Here is a 23,989-nt window from a genome sequence, read left to right as displayed (position 1 = left end):
GTCTGCTTCCTTGCCTTCCCACAGCGATTTTTCTCTCACGGCCTCATTGCCCCATGCAGGTTCGGGGGCTTGATTATCAGAGTGACTCTGGCACATGTCTGTGTTTGCCCCCACTCGGTGGAGGGAGAGGGTGCATGCTGCCATCAGTGGGAAAAAGATAACATGGCTTCTCCATTGTCTTGTCCATTCTTCCTTGTGGAGCCCTGCCTTGTAGGGAGAGTGAGTTGGGAAACTTCCCGCATCTCAGCACCTTCTCGTTTACGTAGAATGTTGCAGACCATTCCAAGTGCAGCTCCCTCCCTAGGTGGGGTTAAACACCTCATCCTCCTCCCCATCGTGGTCTGGGTGTAGGGTGGGATGGGACTGGAGGCAGTGGGGCACAAAGCCTTTGGTTTCCCGCTGTATCCTGTGGCGCTGGAGGTCTTTCCTCACAGGGCTGGCTTGCGGACGGCCCTGGGGCGGGTCTCGTGGGCTCCCCCTGCTGGAGACTGGCTCCTATCATCAAGTCCCTGCATCCTGTGGCCCCTCAACCCTTGGTTTTTGGTTTTGTCCCGCTCCTCTCGAGAAGCTGGAGGAACGCTGGGTCATCTGTATGCCACACACAGGCCGTATGGAGCCAGGAGCCTGCCTCGGCCTCTTCTGTCCAGCCAACTCCGCACCCCCCCCCACCGTGCCTTCCTCCACCCAGACACTAAGCGTCTTGACCCAACTTTCATGACAAGAAGAACGTTCCCCCCACACTAGGGAAGAAGCACCCCTCTGGAGTCCCTCCTAGGGACTGGCTCCTCCTAGGCCTGGCTTCTAGAAGATGAAAAGGAAGAGACTTTTTCTAACTGTGGATTCAAAAAAAAAAAAAATCTCGACATCGCGACTCAGATGGTGAACCACTTCTTCAATTTCGGTGGTATCTGTGGTCTTCCCTGAGGCTTACGGCCCGGCTATAGGGACGGAAGTCCCCGTGGGAATGTCACCTCAGGCCCAAGTGGGATTACGTTGACTTCCTTTTTGAAAAAGATGGTCTCCATTACTTGATGTCAGTCTTAGAACAAGCAGAGCTGGGGCACTTGGGTGGTTCAGCCAGTGGAGTCTGACTCTTGATTTCAGCTCAGGTCATGAGCTCGCGGTTGTGAGATCGAGCCCCGTGTCGATCCCTGCTTGGGATTCTCTCTCTCCCTCTCTCTCCCCTCCCCTCCCCCTCAAAGTAAATAAATACATAAACGAAGATTCAAAAATAAAAATAAAAATAAAAAAAGAACACGGAGAGTTGCTGTCCCCTTCCCTTTGGGACACTCTGCTCTGTTTCTGCGTATCTCCACACGCAATCCCAGCAAACCTCAGTGACCATAGGGAAGGGCGGATGTGGGGTAGGGGGAGCTCTACTTAGGTGAAAACACCTGCTTATACTCTCACTGTCAAATGATGGATGGATACTCGCTTAGCTTTTTAGTCTTTTTAAGGACTTAAAATGTAAGTTGATGTTTCCATCTTCGGAAACCGAAACTTGCCAGCAACCCCCAAATGGCTTATCCGGGATACGTAACACTTACGCCACCTTCCCCAGCTCCTTGCCTCACTGACGACGTCCGCACCTCTGGCCCTGCATCCGTGAGAGCTTGTTTGGAGGTTCTAACTCGTATACCCTTGACCGAAGAACTGTCCTCCTCTATCAGGGAAGGTCGTCCTGTTCGACCCAGCGCACAGCTTCTGGAGGGACACGCACGGTGAGGTGAGGGGACACCTGCCTAGCCAGCCAGATCAGCCAAATCAACCCTGGCGATCAATGGGGTGACAGACGTCGCAGCCAGATCACCCTCAGGTCCTGGCCCCGCATCCTGAATCGCTGATGAAGTCCGCAATCCTTTCACACGGCCCAGTTCACTCCCGGTCTCTGCTTTTTGAAAGTCTGGAAGGCACAGTAATACGCGAACCAAAGTCCTTGAGCAGACACTCCTTCCGAAACACCCACAAATACCCTGAGTGCCTTCGGTTTGCACCTGCGTCCTCTCAAGGACCCAGTCTCCCAATAAATTTCTGTAAGCGATTTCTGTAAGTCACGCCATTTCACTTTATTTTGTGTCTAGCTCACGCCAGACTAGAGCTGTTCTTTCCATGTTCCATGATTTTGAGTCAAATGTACAGTATTCAAAGTAAATGACAGATTGGGAACCCTTTTAGGAGGGGCTTACACACAAATCAGTTATTTTGGCCCACCAATTCACAAAATAACTGTCTTTAATATCATAGGAAAAAATATATAACGTCAGAAGTGCCGGGAGAACTTCCTCTTTGCTACTGTTTGTCTCTTGTGTCTTGTATAGGACCTGCTTACCTATTTATTTGTTGCATTTAGTTATTGATATGATAACATAACATGATGATTATATTTCACATATTATATTTAGTGTGTCATATTTATATTAATATATATTATTTTATAATTCTGCATTGTGTTATTACATATTAATACATATAGTAATATTTTGTTATATAATAACTGATATTCATATTGAGTATTAAATATTTATTGAAGCAGACTCAAATAAATATCAGTGAAATAAGTGAGGGTTCAGAAACAATAGCTTAAGACTCACACATCTGTCTGACAATGCCAATTTTAACTCAAGGAAATACTTTCTAAAAAGTTTTTTTTTTTTTTTTACTTTTTTTTTTAACGTTTATTTATTTTTGAGACAGAGAGAGACAGAGCATGAACGGGGGAGGGGCAGAGAGAGAAGGAGACACAGAATCGGAAGCAGGCTCCAGGCTCTGAGCTATCAGCCCAGAGCCCGACGCGGGGCTTGAACTCACGGACCGTGAGATTGTGACCTGAGCTGAAGTCGGACGCTCAACCGACTGAGCCAGACCAGGCGCCCCTAAAAAGTTCTTATTAAAGTGACAGAAGGGGCGCCTGGGAGGCTCAGTCGGTAGAGCGTCTGACTTCAGCTCAGGTCGTGATCTCACGGTTTGTGAGTTCAAGCCCCGTGTCAGGCTCTGTGTAGACAGTTCAGCGCCTGGAGCCTGCTTCGGATTCTGTGTCTCCCTCTCTCTCTGCCCCTCCTCCACTTGTGCTTTGTCTCTCAAAAATAAATAAATGTAAAAAAAACAAAAAAAGGGACAGAAGCCCTAAGTCTGCTTGAGTCTCTCTGTCACCTTGAAAATCTATTGAACAGAAATCCCAACAGCTAGAGGATTATGCAAAAGGAAGGCCATAGATTAATTTAGGGGCGAATCCTGGCACTCATGATTGTGTCTCATCATCTTGTAAGAAAAAAGAACCAAGAAAGTGTTTCATAGAAGAAAATAGAAGAAAGAATCATCACATGGTAGTTAGGGACATATGTTCTAGTCACGGTTTTGCAACTATTTGCTGTATGTCTTTTGTGAACACTTAACTTTTTTCTTTTCTTTTTTTTTACTCTCAGAATGTAGCCCAATGCAGGGCTTGAACTCACTACCCTGAGATCAAGACCTGAGCTGAGATCAAGAGTCAGATGCCACCCAGGCACCCCATGTGAACACTTAACTTCTAATGAAACTTTATCAATGAAACAAGGAGATTCACCTATAGTCTGGAAAACTACCAAAACAGCACTTTTCGACTTTTGAAATCAATGATATCCTTTTTTTTTTTTGAGCAAAAATACCAATTGATCGAGAGAATGAGAAGATAAGCCACAGAATGGGAGAATATGTTTCCAAAACACATATCTGATAAAAGAGTTGATATCCAACATATACAAAGAACTCTTAAAACTCAACGATAAGAAAACAGCAACCTTATTAGAAAATGGGCAAAAGACCGGAACAGACAGGTCACCACAGAAGGTCTACAGATGGCAAATAGCAAATGAAAAGATGCCCAACATCATGTGTCATTAAGAAGTGCAAATTGAAACTACAGCACCATTGCACACCTGTCAGAGTGGCAAAAAATCAAAACACTGACAACGTCAAATTCTGGCAAGAATGTGTAACAACAGGGACCTCCATTCATTGCCGGTGGGAATACAAAATGGTACCACCACTTCGAAAGATGATTTTGCAGTTTCTTACAAAACTAAACATATTCTTATCATCAGATTCAGCAATCGTGCTTCTCAGTATTTGCCCAAATGAGCTGAAAACATATGTCCACGCAAAAACCTACACAGAAATATTTCTAGCAGCTTTATTCATAATTGCCAAAACTTGGAACTACCCAAGATGTCCTTCAGCAGGGAAATGGATAGATAAACTACGGCACATCCATACAATGGAATATAATTCAACACTAACAGTAGAGATCAGAGAAAGAGGAATTTGGCTCTCTCTTGTCTCTTCTCACAAGGGCACTAGTCCCATTATTAAGGCCACACTCTTGTGACCTAATTACCTCCCAAGGACTCTATCTTTAAATATCATAGCACTGGAGATTAGGGTTCCAGCATATGAATTTTGAAGGGAGGATGCAAACATTCAGTCCATAGCAGAACCTAAATAAATTCTATTTTTAAAAGTGGGGGGGAGGGGAAATTAACCAAAATCCATTAATAGAAAAGCAATAAAAGTGCATTTTATTACTATAAATTCATTTTATAACTGCAAATGTATAAAATATATTTACTTAAAATAGTCAACGAATGAGAACCCTGAGGTGATAAAATGTGGCATCGGGAGTTGTGGTCTACAGTTTGAGCCAGAATCCAAACTATACCTGTGCTTTCTTTTGTGTTTCCTTGTGTTTCTTCAGAAAATTTTGATTATAGAGATAAGTAATTGCAGATAAATGCTGACTCATGACAATCTCAGGGCACTCCTTAATTCAAGTGACCCAAAAGCTTGAAGAAAAGAATGATAAAAATCTTTGCTTCAAAGCTGAATCCCTAAGAATGCCAAATGCATGTTCACGTCCCTAAACAGAGAGTAGCTGAAATGTACACCATGATGTGTTAGTCCCTCACTTGCTATCGTATAGCTGGCTATCGCGTCCCATTGAAAGCATGAAGACCTCAGGGACGAACACGAATCGAGCTATGCCCACTGGCGCAAACCAAGTGCACAAGTAGCATCCTGGCGTAAGATTTTACAGGTTTTATATGCACAGATATCCACAGGCCTGAAGGGTTTAAAAGGGCATCTCAGAGTTTAAATATTGCTAATGAATTGTGTATTGTGAAGGTCAAATATATGCACCACGATGCACAGAAAAGAGATAGCTTCTGTACGTATGAATGAACGGTGGCCGCATGAGTCAATGTGGGGGCGGCTGGTACTGTGTTGAAATTCAGGATATAACACATCGAGAGTGTTGTCTTCATCACTTTAATAAAATACATGATGAAAAGTATTTTAAAGACGCGTGAGTGACGACTCAATGTGCAGTCTTATAGGCTATCAGCATAAAGTGAGGTCACATACCCATTAAATCTAAACTGAAGCAGCTTAAACTTCTCAGCCACTTCCCTAGAAGGAATTCGAAGGTCAAAGTTCGCTGGAGCTGTTGCTGGCACCTCCACCTTGCTGTGACAGAGTTTTGTGCAAGTGATTATAGGATCACAGAGAAGAGCTGCATAAATCTGATTTAGGGGAAGAGGCTGAAAAAAATGTCAGAGAAGACTAGTGACCAAGTCTTTTATTTTCTGTTTTCTGATGCTTTGACAATCTGGGGCCTTGCTGACCCCAGAAGGACTGCCCCTCCCAGGGTTGGTCAATTCCCGGACAGAGTAAACAACCCACCTGGGGGGGTGGGTGTGCTTTTTAAACGCAAAGCAATGAATCCAGAGTCGGATCCTTAACTGCCTCTCCTATGGAGCTCGCACATTCAGGGACCAGATCATACCAGAGCCAGGTAGCAGCAGGGACAGCCCCTGTGCCCCAGCACCTGCTGAAAGTATTCAAACCAGCCGGTCCTAACCTGCTGCCCCTGCTTCCCCCATTCTACCTCCAGAAACCACAATAAAGTCTCTATCCCCGCCCCATCCTGACAGACGCTGCTGCTGTCCTGTGTCCTGTCCCATCCCTCCCTGGTGACTTGGCATGCTCCCTCCTTATGGGGTCTGTTAGTAACCAAGGATCTTTTCAATGAAAGTTATCTCCTGATCTAATGGCCTTACTATCCCTAAATAATAAAAAACCCATAAATCAAAACCGACTTCCTGGAGGAGGTGATGTATGAGGAGAGTACTGAAGAAAGAATGTCAGGGAGTATTTTTTTTTTTTAAGATTTTGATTTCTATTTTTGAAAGAAAGAGAGAGAGAGAGGAGAGGGAGCAGGCGAGGGACAGAGAGAGAAGGAGACACAGAATCTGAAACAGGCTCTAGGCTCTGAGCTGTCAGCATAGAGCCCTATGTGGGGCTCAAACCCACGACCCACGAGATCACAACCTGAACTGAAGTCAAAATGCTCAACTGACTGAGTCACCTAAGCACGCCATGGGAGGATTATATTTGTAAAACAAGCCAGTAAAGTGTTTTAGGTACAGGGAGCAGTAGGTGTGACCTCCTGGAGGTAAGAAATAGCCAAAGGCATCCAAGAATTCACAGCAGTTCACTGTGGTTAGAATACGGAACCCAAGGGGCACCTGGGTGGCTCAGCCGGTTAAGCGTCCGACTTCGGCTCAGGTCATGATCTCACGGATCGTGAGTTCGAGCCCCGCTTCGGGCTCTGTGCTGACAGCTCAGAGCCTGGATGGAGCCTGCTTTGGATTCTGTGTCTCCCTCTCTCTCTGCTCCTCCCCCACTCACGTTCTGTCTCTCAAAAATAAATAAACATTAAAAAAAAAAAAAAAGAACATGGAACACGAGGGAGGAGTGGATAAAAGTGGAGTTGGAGAGATCGTTAGGCACCAGATCTGTAAGGTCGTTATGTGCCATGTTCGGTAAGCAGTGGAAGCTAGTGGCCATTATGTTGCATCTGACCACTGTGCTTTCTCATCTTCCTTTCTCTGGGGACAGCATTGCATTGACTCTGGGTAATTTCTTCCATGCTTTACGGGGTCTGGGGACCACACACATAAACACACACCGTGGTGGGTCCACCTGACTCAAAGATGGACCAATCAGAATCTCCCGGGGATTAATATGTAAATGGCAGGAAGGAGAGGTTATCTTTTTAGTGACGTTACCGGCCTTGCTGGTGGGGATTCAGGACTTGGCAACGGCCATCCTCCCTAACACTTGAAGAGACTCTGACCAAAGAAGAAAGCAGCCACATGAAGACAAGTAAACATGAGACATGGACAGAAAGAACACGTGTTCTGCTGATTTCCAGTCCCTAGTTCTTGACTCTGAAATTCCAACTCTTCAGCTCTTTTGATTTGATGAACCACAGTATCCTTCCTTATGCGAACCTGGAAATCCTTTGTTTTGTTTGGTTTGTTTGTTTGTTTTTCCCTTTCATTCCGTCCACTTCGCTTTGGATTGCTGTCACTTGCCATCAAAGAGTCTTGCAAAAGTCCTACACTAGGGAAACTTGGACATCCTTAGGGGGTGCTATTTTCAATAGGAGATGGACATAACGAGATGGGTGTTTTAGAGTGGTCATTTTGGAAGAAGTGTAGAGGATAGATTGGTGTGGGGAGGGAAGGAAGAAAGGAGTATGGCTGGAGATGGGAAGACAGCTTGGAAGACTAGTTGTGGCAGGGTGTGGGGAGTGCTGGAAGCAGAAGGGAAGAAGGGGAAGTGGAAAGATTAAACACACACAGGGTGGGAAGATTAATGCGATTTCGTGAAATTGTTAGGCTTTTAACACACTTACTTTGGGATCTAATATTTAAACTTTTTAAAATTATCTCTGGTGGCGATGACACCATAATCTTTTCCGTGATTAAGAACTCTGAAATCTTGGGGTGCCTGGGTGGCTCAGTCGGTTGAGTGTCTGACTTCGGCTCAGGTCACGATCTCGCGGTTCATGAGTTCGAGCCCCGCGTTGGGCTCTGTGCTGACAGCTCGGAGCCTGGAGCTGCTTCGGATTCTGTGTGTGTGTGTGTGTGTGTGTGTGTGTGTGTGTGCGCGCGTGTCTATATCTCTCTGCCCCTCCCTGTTCATGCTCTGCCTCTCTTTCTGTCAAAAATAAACAACAAAACATTAAAAAAAAAAAAAAAACTCTGAAATCTTGATCTGCCCTGGTCTGTAGACTGCCAACTGGGGCTTGAGTGAAATGGAAAGTGACTGAAGGGTTTTACCCTGGTGAGTGGAAGGTGGTGATGGGATTATTTTTGAATATTTTTTAAGTTTATTTATTTATTTTGAGAGAGAGAAAGAAAGAGAGAGAGAGAGAGAGAGAGAGAAAGAGAGACACAGGGCTCGATCCCAGGAACCATGAGATCATGACCTGAGCCGAAATCAAGAGTCACATGCTCAACTGACTGAGCCACCCAGGTGCCCTCCTTTTGCATTTTTCACGGTTTTCTTTTTTTAATTTACTTTTGAGACAGAGGGAGACAGAGCATGAACGGGGGAGGGTCAGAGAGAGACGGAGACAAAGAATCTGAAACAGGCTCCAGGCTCCAAGCTCCGAGCTGTCAGCACAGAGCCCGACGCGGGGCTCGAACTCACAGACCGCGAGATCATGACCTGAGCTGAAGTCGGACGCTTAACTGACTGAGCCACCCAGGCGCCCCTCCTTTTGCATTTTTAAAAGTTCACTTTGGCTGCTGTGTAGAGAACAGATGAGGCCTGCTTCGGATTCTGTGTGTTTCCCTCTCTCTCTGCCCCTGCTCGTGCTCTGTCTCTCTCTCTCAAAAATAAATAAACACTGGGGCGCCTGGGTGGCGCAGTCGGTTAAGCGTCCGACTTCAGCCAGGTCACGATCTCGCGGCCCGTGAGTTCGAGCCCCGCATCAGGCTCTGGGCTGATGGCTCAGAGCCTGGAGCCTGTTTCCGATTCTGTGTCTCCCTCTCTCTCTGCCCCTCCCCCATTCATGTTCTGTCTCTCTCTGTCCCAAAAATAAATAAACGTTGGAAAAAAAAAAAATAAACACTAAAAAAGAAAAGAGAGAGAGAGAAGAATAGTTAACAATAGAAAAAATAAATTTGCTGCCCCCATGGAGCTTCCATTTTAGCGGTTGAGTCGGAAAATAAGCAAATAAACACACACACATGTGAGATGTTGACAAGGACTAGGAAGAAAAGTAAAGCTGGGTAAGGGGACACGGAGGCTGGGGGCTTAAGGGAGCAGATTCGTATTTATTTCTTATTGGTATTTTATAGAGGAGTGTGTCAGAGAAGACTCTCGTTTGAGCGAAGACCTGGAGGAAATTGAGGAACGAGCAATTGTGCTGTCTGGACAAGAACATTCCAAACAAAGCAAACAGTAGGCACAGGGTAGGAGCACATCCGGTGCGTTTAAAGAATGGAACAGAGACCAATAATGCTGGACAAAGAAAAAGAGCAAGGGGGCAAGTGGTAAGAGGCAGGTAAGGGAGGCAGTGGAGTCGTGTTCAGTCTCAAAGGCCCTGAGAAGGATTTGTCTTTAACTTTGTGCCAGACGCGAAGCTGTTGGATGGCTTTGAAGAGGCTTGACTTGACTTAGATTAGAAAAGAATTATGCAGGCTACCGTGTGCACAATAGACTTGTGGGGTGGGGAGCAAGGGTGGAGGCAGGGAAACCAGTCAGGAGGTTATTCGCATGAACGTAGATGGAGGTTTCATGACCTCTGTACTGTTGACATTTTGGGCCACATAGTTTTTTTTGTCGTGGGGGCTATTCTGTGCACCGCAGGATGTTTATTTAGCAGGACTCCTGGCCTCTGACCACTAGATGCCAGCAGCACCCTTTCCCCTAGTTGTGACAACTAATACGTTCTCCAAGATTGTCAAAGTCCCCTCGGTGGACAAAACCCTCCTGGTCGAGGACCACCGATCTAGGGTGAGTAGAGTGGTGGAGGGACCGGAGTGGTAGATGTGAGAATGGGGAGAAGTGGTGAGATTCTGGGTGTATTTTGAAGGGCAAACTCACAGGATTTGTAGATAAATTAAGTGCAGAGTGTATGGAGAAGGTAAGAATTGGGATGATTCTACGATTCTTTGGCCCGAGGCACTGGAACAGCGAAGGTGCCATTTGCTAAGATGGGAAAGACTACAGGAGAGGCAGGTTTGATGGGAAACAGGGGTGGTTGGCTTTGGAAATATTACTTTTGAGATGGCGGTTGAACCCAAACAGGAATGCCAAGCAGGCAGCTGAGTACACGCATTCGGAGTCCAGGGATGAGGTCCAGGCTGGAGACACAAATACGAGCGTCATTAGGATAGAGGTGATATATCAGGACGTGAGAAGGAGTGGGCTTATCTACACAGTGAGTACGGACAGAGGCTGTTCGACAGCCCCGTGGTGTCTGTCCCCTTGTGTTATGTCCTTTGAGTGTGGACGGGACCTAGGACTTGCTCTTAACCTAGTAGAACTTGGCAAGGTAAGAGGTTATCACTCTTATGATTACATCACATTAAATCAAACTCTGGTTTCGCACGATAGTAGGAGGGTCTCCTGCTGGCCTTGAAGGAGCAAAGAGCCATGTTTCAAGCCGGAATCTCCTCCCCATCTCCCACCAAACCGCACAGATGCGAGGAAGTGAGTTCTGCCAACAGCCTGAGTGAGTTTGGAAGCGGATTCTTCCCCAGGTGAGCCCGTCGATGAGAACAGCCTGGTTGACACCCTCACTTCTGCTTTGAGTGAGAGCTTGAGTGGAGGACCCCATAAGGCTGTGCCTGGACTCCTGGTGACAAATGATGAGATAATAAACTGGGTTGTTTAGGGGCGCCTGGGTGGCGCAGTCGGTTAAGCGTCCGACTTCAGCCAGGTCACGATCTCGCGGTCTGGGAGTTCGAGCCCCGCGTCAGGCTCTGGGCTGATGGCTCAGAGCCTGGAGCCTGTTTCTGATTCTGTGTCTCCCTCTCTCTCTGGCCCTCCCCGTTCATGCTCTGTCTCTCTCTGTCCCAAAAATAAATAAACGTTGAAAAAAAAAATTTTAAACTGGGTTGTTTAAAGCTACTCAACTTGCTGTTATTCACTATGAAGCAACCATTAAAAACAAGGCAACAGGCCCAAAATGGCGGCGCTTATGCTAAGCCCATGTCACCAAACTGAGACTTAATTACAGCATGGGCTCCCCCCTCTCAAACGAGTCAATCAGGAGCCACCGGATCATCTGCATGATAGACCCCTGCCATCCCCTGAAGGAAAGTCACCTGGCCGTAACCAACCTGTTTGTTTTTGTTTTTGTTTTTGTTTTTGTTTTTGCCTGGTGTTGCTTCTATGCTCCTCCTGCCCTGTGCCGAACAAGCCTTTCATTTTATACAGCTCTTCAGAGCTCCCTTTGATCTGTTAGATGGGATGCTTCCCATTTCATGAATCATTAAAGAAAGCCAGTCAGTTCTTTAAAACTTACTCAGTTGAATTTTGTTGTTTTTTTTTTTAATTTTTTTTTTCAACGTTTATTTATTTTTGGGACAGAAAGAGACAGAGCATGAACGGGGGAGGGGCAGAGAGAGAGGGAGACACAGAATCGGAAACAGGCTCCAGGCTCTGAGCCATCAGCCCAGAGCCTGACGCGGGGCTCGAACTCACGGACCGCGAGATCGTGACTTGGCTGAAGTCGGACGCTTAACCGACTGCGCCACCCAGGCGCCCCGAATTTTGGTTTTTAACGCAACAGGAAACTCAGACTGAAGGTCTGGGTCCTGGAGCCCACTGACGTTTAAAGGTCAGGAAATTCAGGAGAACCCAGCCAAGTCGACCGAAAGCAGCCATCAGTGACAAGGGTGGAAAACGAAGGAAGAGTCAGAACCTAGATGAATAAAGTGTAACATTCCAAGCAAAGTGAAAGGCCTTCTGTGTCATTTAGGACGGACGGGTTGAGTCATTTGAGATCTGGGAACTAATCATCGGATTCGGCAAGGTGGTAGTTCCTAACAGTCTTGTGATGCACCTGTACAGGTGTAGTCGCAGGACCAGAGCCTGTCTGCAGTATCTGAAGTGCAAAATAAATTTCAGGTTTTGGATTCAAATGGGAGCTGTGGATATGAAGAGCAGTGATCAAGTCTGACTTCGCTTTTGGGGGTAAAATCAGCAGGTTTTGTTGATGGATTAGATAGGAGATAAGGGAAAGGAAGGAGTCATCTCGGGGGCTGAGGCTTTAGCCACTAGGTAGATGGGGATGCCGTTTACTAATATGAGGAGACTGGGAGATGAGCTGGTTGAGGAGGAAGCAGGTTAGAAATCATGTTGAGGGAGGCCTGGGTGGCTCAGTCGGTTAAACTTCCAACTTTGGCTCCGGTCATGATCTCGCGGTCCGTGAATTTGAGCCCCGCATTGGGCTCTGTGCTGACAGCTCGGAGCCCGGAGCCTGCTTCGGATTCTGTGTCTCCCTCTCTCTCTGACCCATCCCCGCTCATGCTCTCTCTGTCTCTGTCTCTCAAAAATAAATAAAAATGTTAAAAATTTAAAAAAAAGAAATCGTGTTGAAAATATGACTCTCATGGGGCACCTAGGTGGCTCAGTAGGTTGAGTATCTGACTCCTCAATTTGGCTCAGGTCATGATCCTGTGGATTGCAGGATCGAACACCGAGTCAGGCTTTGTGTTGTTAGCATGGAGCCTGCTTGGGATTCTCTCTCTCCCTCTGTCCCTCTGCCCCTCCCCCCACGCATGCTTGCTCTCTTTCCTTCTGTCTCTCAAAATAAATAAATAAACTTAAAACAATACGACTTCTGTTACATATTCACATGGAGAAAAATGCTGTAGGCAGTTGGACATGTGAGTCTGGGCTCCAAGGGCAGGTCAGGATTGGAGACACTAACTTCAGAGCCTCAGTCTGTACAAAGTACTGAAATCAATAATGCCAGATGGAATCATCTAGAGCAGTGATTCTCAAACGGGGGTTGGGAGGCCGGGGGTTTTGCTCCCAGGGCAGATTGAACAATAGCTGGGGACACTTTTGGTGTTTTGAACATTGTTTTTAATGTTTTATTTATTTATTTATCTATCTATTTATTTATTTATGAGAGAGAGAGAGAGAGAGAGCACAGGTGCAGGAAGGGGCAGAGAGCAAGGGAGGCACAGAATCTGAAGCAGGCTCCAGGCTCCGAGCTGTCAGCCCAGAGCCTGATGCAGCGGGGCTCGAACTCACGAGTCGTGAGATCATGACCTGAGCCGGAGTCAGATGCTTAACCAGCTGAAACACCCAGGCGCCCCACGCCTCGACCATTTTTAAGCTGGCGTCTGAAATTTGTAGAGACTTTGCATCACAAGCTCATGTATAGTTTATTAACTAGACATCGACAATATTTAAAAGAATAACATAGGAAAGGATTGACTTCACTGGAATAACATGTTCCTGATACCATGTCATTTTTTGAAAAGAACAAGTTAGTTTTCTATTATTTTATTTACCGAACCACACTGGAATGGAAAGAAATCATTACAATGCTTACTTGTGTTTTTTTTTTCCTATTGTGTCCCTAAAGGATATATATATAGTTTAATTTAAATATAAAGGCATCCGTGTCATGAACCCGAACTGATTGTCCTTCTGATTTCGCAGCATGTCAACATCAGCCCAAACACCTTCTCTCCAATGCTAACCTTCAACCTTAATAAGGAGAGGAAGCACTTAATGCGGAGCCCCAAGATTACTCACTGAAGGGCATTTCTTAAAACAAAGGCAGTGTTTCAACTTTGGTATCAGCCCAAGTCATATACTCTAATAAGATTTGGGAGGTGTATGTTGCTGTCCCAGGGTGTGAGGGGAGTATCATGATATCAGACCCATTCTTGGACATAGAATTATATTACAGAGGATATGGGCACAAGGCATTTTTTTAAGTTTATTTATTTTGAAAGAGAGAGTGCACGCACGCGTGCGCAGGGGAGGGGCAGAGAGAGAGAGAGAGAGAGAGTCCCAAGCAGGTTCCACGCTATTAGCTCCGACATGGGGCTTGAATTCATTAACCATGAGATCACAACCTGAGCTGAAACCAAGAGTTGGACGCTTAACTGACTGAGCCACCCAGGTGCCCCTTTTCAAGGATTCTTTAGAGAGTTTTCAAGTATCTTTGGGGACACGGTACCCTAATTCGGCACCCACAGGTATAGACAAATATTTTACAAGTTATACTGTGAATGAAGTGGGGAAAGAAATAAAGAGGTTGCTGTAGGAAGATGTAAGGTCAAAGGAAGTCCGTTTTGTTTTGTTTTGTTTTGAAGACAGAAGGTCAATCGTATGCTGACGGCAACAATCCATTGGAAAGGAGACCTTGATGTCCCTGGCAATGCCGAGAAAGAATCCCAAGCAGAAGAAAGGGCACCCAGCTGGGTAGGTTAGAGCTGGGGCACGTCCTCCCCTTTAATAGTCTCTCACTGCTCTTCTCAATAACCCTGAGCTATCTTCAGCTAACATTGTCTTTGTTTCTTGTACATTTCTCCAATTGCAATGTAAATTCCATAGTGACAGGGACTTTTCTGTAGTGTTCCCCACAGATTTGCAAACACTCAGGGCAGTGTGGAGCGCATAGCAGGTACTTGCTAAATATTTGTGGAATAAATGCTTAGAAATGAACAAAAATGGATACAAATGCAGGTATAGGTTTGATTTGATGGTGACAAGAGGAATTCCTCCATAATTCGTTTTTATTTCCTTGAAGTGTGACAGTAGGCATGAGCTTAGAGGGAGGAGACATTGTTCAGAAGAGGTGGGGGGGGGGTTGTTGGGGCAAGTCTTGAAGATGGCCATCCATTAGAGGGGTAGCAAACCCCCTGGAGAGACAAGGGAGTTTGTAGTCAGTGTTGAATACCCATTGCAGGTTTGTGGTCAAGTGTTTCAAAGTACAACAGGTTGGCTCGGTTGTATGATTGATTCCTGGCTTTCTGGTACATGCAGTTGGCATTGGCGGAGGCCATTTGTAAAGAAACAAAATGAAGGAGAAGCAAGCCTTTCCGAAAAGATGATGTATCATCGTTTGGATGATCTTTGCAACATGCCGAGTTTTGAGGCACCGGTGGGATATGAAAGTGAAACAGTATAAGGAGGTGATCAGTTACATGGGTCTGGTGGGGAGGAAAGAAGCCGATGGTGGTTAAGCAATTAGAGAGGTATTAGCTCATGAATGGGAGCTGAAACTAAGGGTACAGTTGATCTCACTACAGGAGAGGGGAGCTGGGAAGAGAAAGGTTAACCGAACCCTGAGGAACACTGATGGGAAAGAGTCCTGTACATTTGTCATGCATGCCAGTGTCTACACAGATTCTTCGAACGCCTCAGGGCCATTGCCTGGTCTTGAACTTCATCCATTCTTTCCCTCAGGCATAGGACTGGGGCACAGAAGGTGATTCTAAAATTCACTCTGATTTGATTTCTCTGCACTCTCATTTACTAGAATCCTACCATAGTTTATTAATTGAATTGCTGCTTGTATATAATTTCCTTTTTTTAAATACATATTTTTTTATTTTTTTTTTAATGTTTACTTATTTTTGAGAGACAGAGAGACAGAACACGAGCAGGGAAGGGGCAGAGAGAGAGGGAGACACAGAATCCGAAGCAGGCTCCACGCTCCAGCTGTCAACACAGAGCCCGACGTAGGGCTTGAACCCATGAACCGTGAGATCATGACCTGAGCCGAAGTCAGACACTTAGCCGACTGAGCCACCCAGACGCCCCAATAATTTTCTCAAAAAGATAAAATAATGACCTTTATGCAAACATAAGATGAACCCTTGTAAGGATTTTACTTAATTCACTAATTAACAAGGGAACCACTAAGATGTTACCACCACAATTACGTACGATTTACAGAGTTGCAAAATAGCTCAAACACAAGAAAGGCACAGAATATCCCACAGAATCAGATAGCCCAGAAGGATACGTGAGACAACACCTAACTTCCCTCTGAAAACACTACAATCTTTCAGGTTCATTTCATAGTCTTTCATGATTTTCCCCATAATGCTTTTAAAAAGTTATCACTATCATTTCTATTCTTTGAAGAAGACCGATAAAATGTTAGTCTGTTATAAAATACACATGGGAGAATATTCCGGTACTGTCATACCCCATTTGGGTACTCACTGATTGGGGGGAAGAGGCAGAATTTGGGATCCTTTAGGATTAATCTGTTTTCTAGTTGGAATGGGAAGTATTTAAGAATCAAACCAAATGACCTCAAATCCACTCTGGAACGAAAGACGGTATAATTCAAACACAGAAGATGTTGAAATGGTCTTCTTGGCTCATTGTGAGATTTTCAAGTTGAATGGAGCCCTCTGCCACGATGTCTGTCCTCCACACCCCGCCTCACGCTTGCTTTCCTGGGAATTTGGGGCTGCCAGACTATACATTCAGTTCCAGTTCAAAATGGAAACCCTCCTTGGGGCGCCTGGGTGGCTCAGTCGGTTAAGCATCCGACTTCAGCTCAGGTCACGATCTCACGGTTGGTGAGTTCGAGTCCAGCGTCGGGCTCTGGGCTGACAGCTCAGAGCCCGGAGCCTGCTTCGGATTCTGTGTCTCCCTCTCTCTGCTCCAACCCATTCTCTCTCTCTCTCTCTCTCTCTCTCTCTCTCTCTCTCTGTCAAAAATAAAAAAAAAAATTAACATTTAAAAAAAGAAATGGAAACCCTCCTCTCCTGCAATAGTGAACAAAGACAACTCTGGCTGCCGTTGGAGGATTTGGCTGCTTCAGTCCAACAGTTCAGGAAAGGATCAGAAGGGGCAGATGGATGATATTGGAGAAAACGCTCGTGTGAGTTCCCGGAGCACAATATTTCTCTTTGCGATTTTTGAGTGTTCAGCAGCAAAGCTGCCAAAAATATGAAAAGTATAAATAGAGAAGAGTGGGAAGGAGAAATGGGGACCTGTCACATTGGCAGAGAAAATAGGGAACTGAGAATTTTCCAGAGATGCAAAGTCACAGGGGGTTAACATTTACTTAGAAATGAACTCGCAGGCACAAGCTTTAGAATGAGATTAAGGCAAGAAAGACAAATTAGGGAATAGATTAAAAAAAATGTCAATTTCAAGCCTCTCTCGTGAGGAAAGTACAGATCGGAGAAAAGAGGAGAAACTAGGATAGACTGACTGCCGATCATGTCTTTACTGATTAGGCTACGTACCTACTTTTTAAAAAATGTTTATTTATTTTTGAGAGAGAGAGACAGATTGTAAGTGGGGGAAGGGGCAGAGAGAGAGGGAGACACAGAATTGGAAGCAGGCCCCAGGCTCTGAGCTGTCAGCACAGAGCCCAATACAGGGCTCGAACTCACGAGCTGTGAGATCATGACCTGAGCCGAAGTGAGATGCTCTCCATCAGCATCTGGGGTCTTTCCTGCAGCTCCTGGCTTTGATAGGATGCATCATTACCACAGCCTATGATTCCAAGCCCACTCTGTGGGGTCTTGGCTGTTCCCTATTGACTCTTGGGCGGAGAGCAGGTAGCGGGGTCTTTATCCTTCTTTGCCACCTAACCCCTTCAGCATCCCCGACATTAGCACCCCAGGCGGCACACGTTCAGGTTCATTTCTTTACCAAAGGCCTGGCAATACTTGTGGAAGGGAATTATAATGGAGATAAGGAGCGGTTCAACTACTGGCTCAGCTAGAGTTCCTCAGCTTTCTCTGAACTATAAACCAAGGTATTTGGGAGCCAGGAATGATGTGGTGCCTGGGATTTGCTTTAAAATATATTCCAGGAGCGCCTGGGTGGCTCAGTCGGTTAAGCGTCTGACTCCTGATCTCAGCTCACCTCACGATCTCGCGGTTCGTGAGTTCAAGCCCCACATGGGGCTCTGCACTGACAGTGCCGAATCTACTTGAGATTCTGTCTCCCTCTCTCTCTGCCCCTCCCCTGCTTGCTCTCTCTCTCAAAATAAGTAAATAAACTTAAAATATGTATTTTAGACACTCCCCCCTCCCCTTGCTCGTGGACAGGCTCGGGAAGGCTTGTGCTCTCCACCCTTCTTTTTGCATGTTTGCAAAATTTCATAGTAAGAGTAAACGAACGAAAACCAAATGATGAGGTTTTCATTCCCTATAGCCACAGAAACATAATAGGGCCACAGAGTGCGCTCCTCATAATTGCTCCTCTGGCACTTTATTCTGATTTTCTGGACTGACTCCAGCTCTCATCCTCTGTCACATTCTCGGAGTATTGGCTGGAAATATTTCCTTCGCGAAGCCTTGCCAGGCCCGATGGTAGGGAATCGGTTGTTGCAGATTCTATACCCACATGTTTAAAACGTGGCCAGTTTCCTGTCTGGAGTGACTTGAACACAAGACTGTCTTTGTAAGGCATTGTCTTCCACTGTTCCACCCCCTTTTTCGGACTATTAAGGGTTAATGGCATCTCCAACAGCAGCCGAGGCCTGGTTTCTTAAAGCAAGGCTGCAGGAAGCAAAGACTTGCAGGGTGAAGAGTGTGAAGCCTGATTTGTGGTTTGAGTTGTCACAGATTCAAGGAGAAAAAAAAGAAAAATGAATCATCATTTGACCATGGCATTCACACGAAAGGGCGGGGGGGCAGCAGTGGGAGAAAGAACAAAGGAAGAAGAAAGAAAACCTCAAATAAATGTTGGGGATGGGTGGCGGGGAGGAGGAGAGAGAAAGTCTCAGAAACTGCGGGGAGGTGCAGCGATTGCACCAATACTGGCCACAAACACACACATTTGCCAATTCCTGGCTTAGATTAGAAAAAAATACGCATGCACTACTTGTCGGCTGTGTTTTGTCAGCAGGTAGCGACAAAATCTCGAGGTTTTAAGAACCCTGAGGACCCAAAGTTGTTCTCCGAAGCTGCCCACCCTGGACCTGAGCCCGAAGTGGAGCAGGTTGCTGCCCAGAGGACCTAAGGCTGTGTGCCCAGCTGCCCACCTTCCTCCCGGCAGTTCCCAGGATCGGAGCCCACGGGAGGAGAAGCTACGCTCGCCTGCGGGTGCCGGGGCTAAGGGCGGTGGCCCAGTCTCCCACCGAGGCCTCAGCGCCCAGGCGGCAGCGGCGGCGGCGCACGGGGACCGGAGGAGTGACATGGCGATGTGCCCAACTCTGGGAGACCGGCCTCAGAACCAAGGGGCCAGCATCCGGCCACGGCTATGCTCTCCGCGGAACAATCTCAGGGAGAAGACACGGGCTGCGAGCCGATTTTCCAGTGGAAAGGGTGGGGTGGGGGAGGGAGCGCCCCTGACCCTTCCCGCCGGTCCCCTCCCGGGCTCACCGCGCCTGGCCCGGAGCTGGGCTACCGGGAGGAAGCGCGCGCGGGGCCGCAGTGCCGCCCTCCGAAGCAAGGGGGCAGCACGACCCGCCGAAGCAGCGGCGGCGGTCCGCGCGCCGCTCTTGACGGCCGCAGGCGGAGGCGGACCCGCGGCGTCCTCGCTCATTGGCCACGGCGCGGGCGCTGCCATGTTGGCGGAAGCGGTGCCTCTGTGCCGTGGAAACTGGCCGTGGCTGCGGCCGCAGCGTCCGAGCGCGCAGCCTCCTGCTTCTCCTCGCTCGAGTCTCGGCGCCGAGAGGCGGCGGCCGGCGGGATGGAGAAAAGTAGGATGAACCTGCCCAAGGGGCCGGACACGCTCTGCTTCGACAAGGACGAGTTCATGAAGGTGCGCGCCGGGGGCTCCGCTGCCTGGAGCCGGGCCGTGGGTGGTCTGCCCTCCTTTGCCCTCCGGGGCCTCTCCTCGGGCCTCTCCTGCGCGCTTCCCGGGCCGCGCCCGCCGCGGACGGGCCTTCGGCGGGGACCTCGCTGCGCTTCGCAGTGAGTCTCTTGGCCTCGGGTTTGGTAGGTGCAGCCTGGAGACAGCACTTCTGTGAAATCGCGCATAAGGAGTGAAAAGGCCTGAAAGTTTTGAGCTAAACGTAAACGCCCCCGTTAGGACCCGACTCTGTTACCGCGCGGGGTGCGGTCAGGTTGCCGGCCCCCTTGCCTGACAGCAGCTTGTTGCCAGTGCCTTGCCCCTAGAAGCTCGGTGAGCGTGTCTTGAAAACGTCTCTAAACAGTACGTGCTCACCCAGTGTTCGGGTCGGGTAAAAAAGGCCCTTAATCTAAAGTTTTTGCCTGACATTCGTCTACAGCTCCTGGAATGAGAGATATAAAGGCTGTACTGTCCTTACTTCTGTTTCAGGGCTACAGAGCGGACCATTGTCCTTTTCTAAAGTTGCCCCATTTCTCTTCCTAAGGTGAACTTGAAACTTGTCTGCGGATAATTGTAGGACATAAACGTACTGATTAGAGATCTAAACTGAGAACGTTTTACTGACGATAAAGGTTCATCAAAGCACAGCCTTGAAAATGTCCAAGATTTGAATCAGAGCCAGGAGAAACTTTGCATACCCAGTTTGTGTATCCCTCTGGGTCTGTACTTAAACTATCAAAAAAAAAAAAATATGTGTACTTTTTAAGGACTGGGATTTTTGACACCACTTAGTAGCTGGCTTCGGTGTTAAAAAGTTAAAAGTTTTGGTTCTGTAGGCACCTAAAATTTTGAGTGAGTTTAAGTGTCTTATTTTTTGGTGGCTTCAAGTCCCAATATGTTTTTTTTTTTTCCCTTTTCAAGGTTAACCGGCTTTTGATATTTGCATTCAGATCATATCTCCCAAACTCTGGCCTTGAAAGGCAGTTCTATCTGGATCCTCTGTATTGTGGCCATTGTTGTTTTTAATATGTAGGGCTGTCTAGACCGAGGAAGAAGGTACTCTTGTTCTTGTACAGTGGTGTTTCTAAACCACTGTAATAAAAGGTGTAACTCGAATGGAATGTCTAAACTTTTTTTTGATGTTTATTTTTAAGAGAGAGAGAGAAGGAGATAGAGCATGAACAGAGGAGGGACAGAGAGCGAGGGAGACACAGAATCTGAAGCAGGCTCCAGACCCTGAACTGTCAGCACAGAGCCTGATGCGGGGCTTGAACCCACGAACCGTGAGATCATGACCTGAGCCAAAGTCGGACACTTAACTGACTGAGCCAGCCAGGTGCCCCTCGAATGGAACGTCTAAAAGAGAGTACAAAGTGAATTCACTGATCCGGAAGCCCTTTGCTAACTAAGGATACATGATGACGAGAGATCACAGGAGAATTTTCTCAGACTTCCCTAGCCCCGCCATGTTTCTCGCTGTGAGCTGACAAAATGCTTTTGGTCAAAGCAGGTTCAGAAAATAGAACTCTCAGAATAGAAGTCCTAAAGTAGCGCTTCGAGGTAGGGAGAGAGCACACTGGCCAAGTGGCTGGAATCCCAGCGGCTCCGTGTTCTCTCACGGCTCTAAAACTTCCGAACATGCCACACAATCTGTAGGGCTAGTGACCACTTCGTTGGTAGAAGGAGAATACACGGAACAGCTGTTCCGTGTATTTTGCTATTGATTTTCTGGGTGGGACCTGGAAATAAAGGTTACCTGCAGCGTGGGTTTCCTTCAGAGGGACGTTTTAGAAGTTACAGTTCCGTGGCAGAAAGGATGGGTGGAGAGCGTGCCGTCGGGGTTCTGTTTCTACACGTTTTGTAACTGGAGAGGTTTTGTGCCCGAGGGAGAGGGAGAGAAAATCGTCTTTTCACTGGGAGAGCGGAGGTAACTTGCAATCCGGTCAGTTGACTAGAAATGGGCCCTCAGTCGGTCACACGCGAGGTGGACCTCCTTGGGCAGTGATAGCAGTTGCTCATCGGTCAGCAGACACTCACTGATCACCTGCTGGGTGCCAGCCAGCAATTTGGACGTGGTGGTACAAAGCCAGGGAACACACATTGGCATTGGCTCTTGAGCGTGGTGGTAGGACGAACGTGTGTGCCCAGAATCCACCCTTAGTCCAGAGAGGCCGGGGCCTGGAAGAGTGGCCAGGAATGAGACCAGCAAGGAGTCAAGGTGCATGGGGTGGGGCTGCAAGTTGTACCTTGAAGGCTGCAGCCAGGGGTCAAGTGGAGACAGTACTCATCGTCAGGTTTAAAGCGGGAAGTTACATGGTCCCGCCTGTTGCGTTGGAGCTGAGTGGCGGCAGGAGACTACTTACAAAGTTATTTCAGTGGTTTTTATGAGACCTAACGAGAAACACAGAGGAGGGGAAAGGTTTGTGAAAGACGTAGGTGATCAACACACAGGAGCGGCAGATCCGGAAGGGCCACTTGGGGCCGAGGGCGTGGCAACATCATTCTTTGTGACCTTAAAAATACCAACATCTTTAGGCCTGACAGCCAACTCATAGACGAATAGGACGTAAGGTGTTGGCAGTAGGGAGAGAAAGTGGCAATGCCGACCAAGGTAAGTTAGACCCGTTTGCGTGGGTGTGCTGTTGACGTCATGGCCCTCCCCTTCCATCCCGATGTATGACTTCATCTCCAGTTTGACAGAAAAAAATAGCGGCCATCAAATGGGAACTCCTCCGTCTTGCTGATAACAAGCCCATCCTTGTGTTTGTTCCCTTCCCCTCCTTCCCTGGTCTGTGGAGGGGCTCTCCTCCCTCCTCCAGGTAGCTTTTCACCCACGCCTGGAGCCCGTGCCCTCTTGCTTCCTCAGCACCCTGTTCGCATCCTCTCCTGCACTCCTTCCTGTTGGTTTGCACCCCTGCTCCTCTTTTAGCCTCTTCCACTTGGCCCTCCTGCCTCGAGGGGTCGCCCTGACACTGGAGCACATCACAGCCGGTGCTCAGGGGTCATCTTTACTTTCTCACTTGTCGCTCTTAAGGCACCCTCATCCCACTGAAGAGTTCTTACGAAGTTAACCGGATGTAAGTCAATCCCGCTGGCCTTTTTCCTGTCTCCTTACTTGCCCTCCCGGCAGACCAAATGCTCTGCATTGCTTTCTGGCTTTCTTCCTCTCTCTCTGGTCCGTCTCCTGTCTCCTGTAGCTGATGAATGGCTGGTTATGGGCTCAGTCACGTGTCCTCTCCTTGCCCCAGGTGGCCCTTCATGCAGCTTTAGTGACCAGCTGTAGGCAGGGGAGGCAGATGCCTCTTTCTGGCCCAGATGTCCCCTGAGCCCCAAACCTATGTACTGCATTTGTTGTCTCTTCTTGGATGTCTCTGTGGTCCCTCAAACTTACCATGTTCGAAACTGAATTGGTGAGCACCTCCTCCCCTGAAAGCCAGCTTTCTTGTCCTATTGCCCGTCTCAGTACATGCTCCACCATGCATCGAGTTGTAAGTCAGCAAACCGGAAGTCCCCTCCTCCCTCTGTTGCCTTTCCAAAATCCAGTCTGTTACCAAGTCCCGTGGATTTCGCTTCCTGAATACCTCTTGAATCCGTCTACTCTCCATCTTTTCGCGTACCTTCACGGTGCTGTCTGGCCATCACACCATCAAGGCCTCTTACCCGGTCTCCTTGCACCCGTCCTCGCCTGTTTCTAGTCCCTCGTCTACACTACAGGCAGAGCGCTCTTTTCGAAACACGTATCTGGTCTCGTGTAACAGGTGGCTGGTTAGTCCACAGGCTCATGAGGAAACATTTCCGAAACATTTGAACCTATTTCAAAGAGGCTCATTCCCCTGCGGGATAGTTTTGATTGGCAGGCAGTGTAGTGCGTTTCTATGCTGAGCCAGTCTGCTTCTTCTGAACTGTATCAGTTCCTTTCCTGCACCCCCAGCACATGGTGGCTTTGTTGGCACCCTGGGTAGGCACACAGTACCTTTTTAATGAGAAGCGCCATCAGGAACCCTCTTTATGGTGACTGTAAGCATCTACAAGAGAATACAGATCTGGGGGGTGAGTCACTGAGGCTCCTCCCTCATTGTAATTGGGTGAATTGGGGATATTGAAGCAGGAAGTGTGTCAAGGGCGGTCCTGTTCTCAAGGAGCGTGTATTCTAATGGGGAAATAGAAAAGGGAAAAATGACCAGCTGCTCAGATCTTGTATTTTGCTGGTTGAGTGGCTGTGACCTGGAGACGTGGGTCCCACTTTCAGCCCTGCTGTCCATTGGCCTGTGACTTGGGACCGATCACTTGCCTCTGGGCTTCGGTTTCCGCAGTATCTGCATAATCTCTGCAGCCTCTTCCAGCCCTTGACATTTCATGCTTCTGTGAAAGAAGGACGGTAGTCACTTTTTCTGGTTCGAAGACAAGG

The 23,989-nt window shown here is 47.5% G+C and overlaps 1 protein-coding gene across 4 annotated transcripts in view; it reads left to right on the top strand.

Annotated features, from left to right (window-relative positions):
* Positions 1–19,346: 19,346 nt before the first annotated feature.
* The window catches only part of COG2 (component of oligomeric golgi complex 2), a 46,399-nt gene continuing 41,756 nt past the window's right edge, over positions 19,347–23,989 (top strand). For 2 of the 4 annotated variants that reach the window (XM_045039952.1, XM_045039953.1), the window contains exon 1: positions 19,347–19,551. In XM_045039952.1, the coding sequence (XP_044895887.1) occupies positions 19,480–19,551 (72 nt within the window). In that variant the 5' untranslated portion in view covers positions 19,347–19,479. The remainder of the gene's footprint in view (positions 19,552–23,989) is intronic. The other 2 variants (XM_006937789.4, XM_003993932.5) reach the window with 1 other exon arrangement.

The sequence above is a fragment of the Felis catus genome, chromosome D2, assembly GCF_018350175.1.
Source record: "Felis catus isolate Fca126 chromosome D2, F.catus_Fca126_mat1.0, whole genome shotgun sequence".
In the NCBI taxonomy this organism is placed as follows: Eukaryota; Metazoa; Chordata; class Mammalia; order Carnivora; family Felidae; genus Felis; species Felis catus.
Note: the sequence above shows the minus strand (reverse complement) of the source record. Positions and strands in the feature narration are given on the sequence as shown.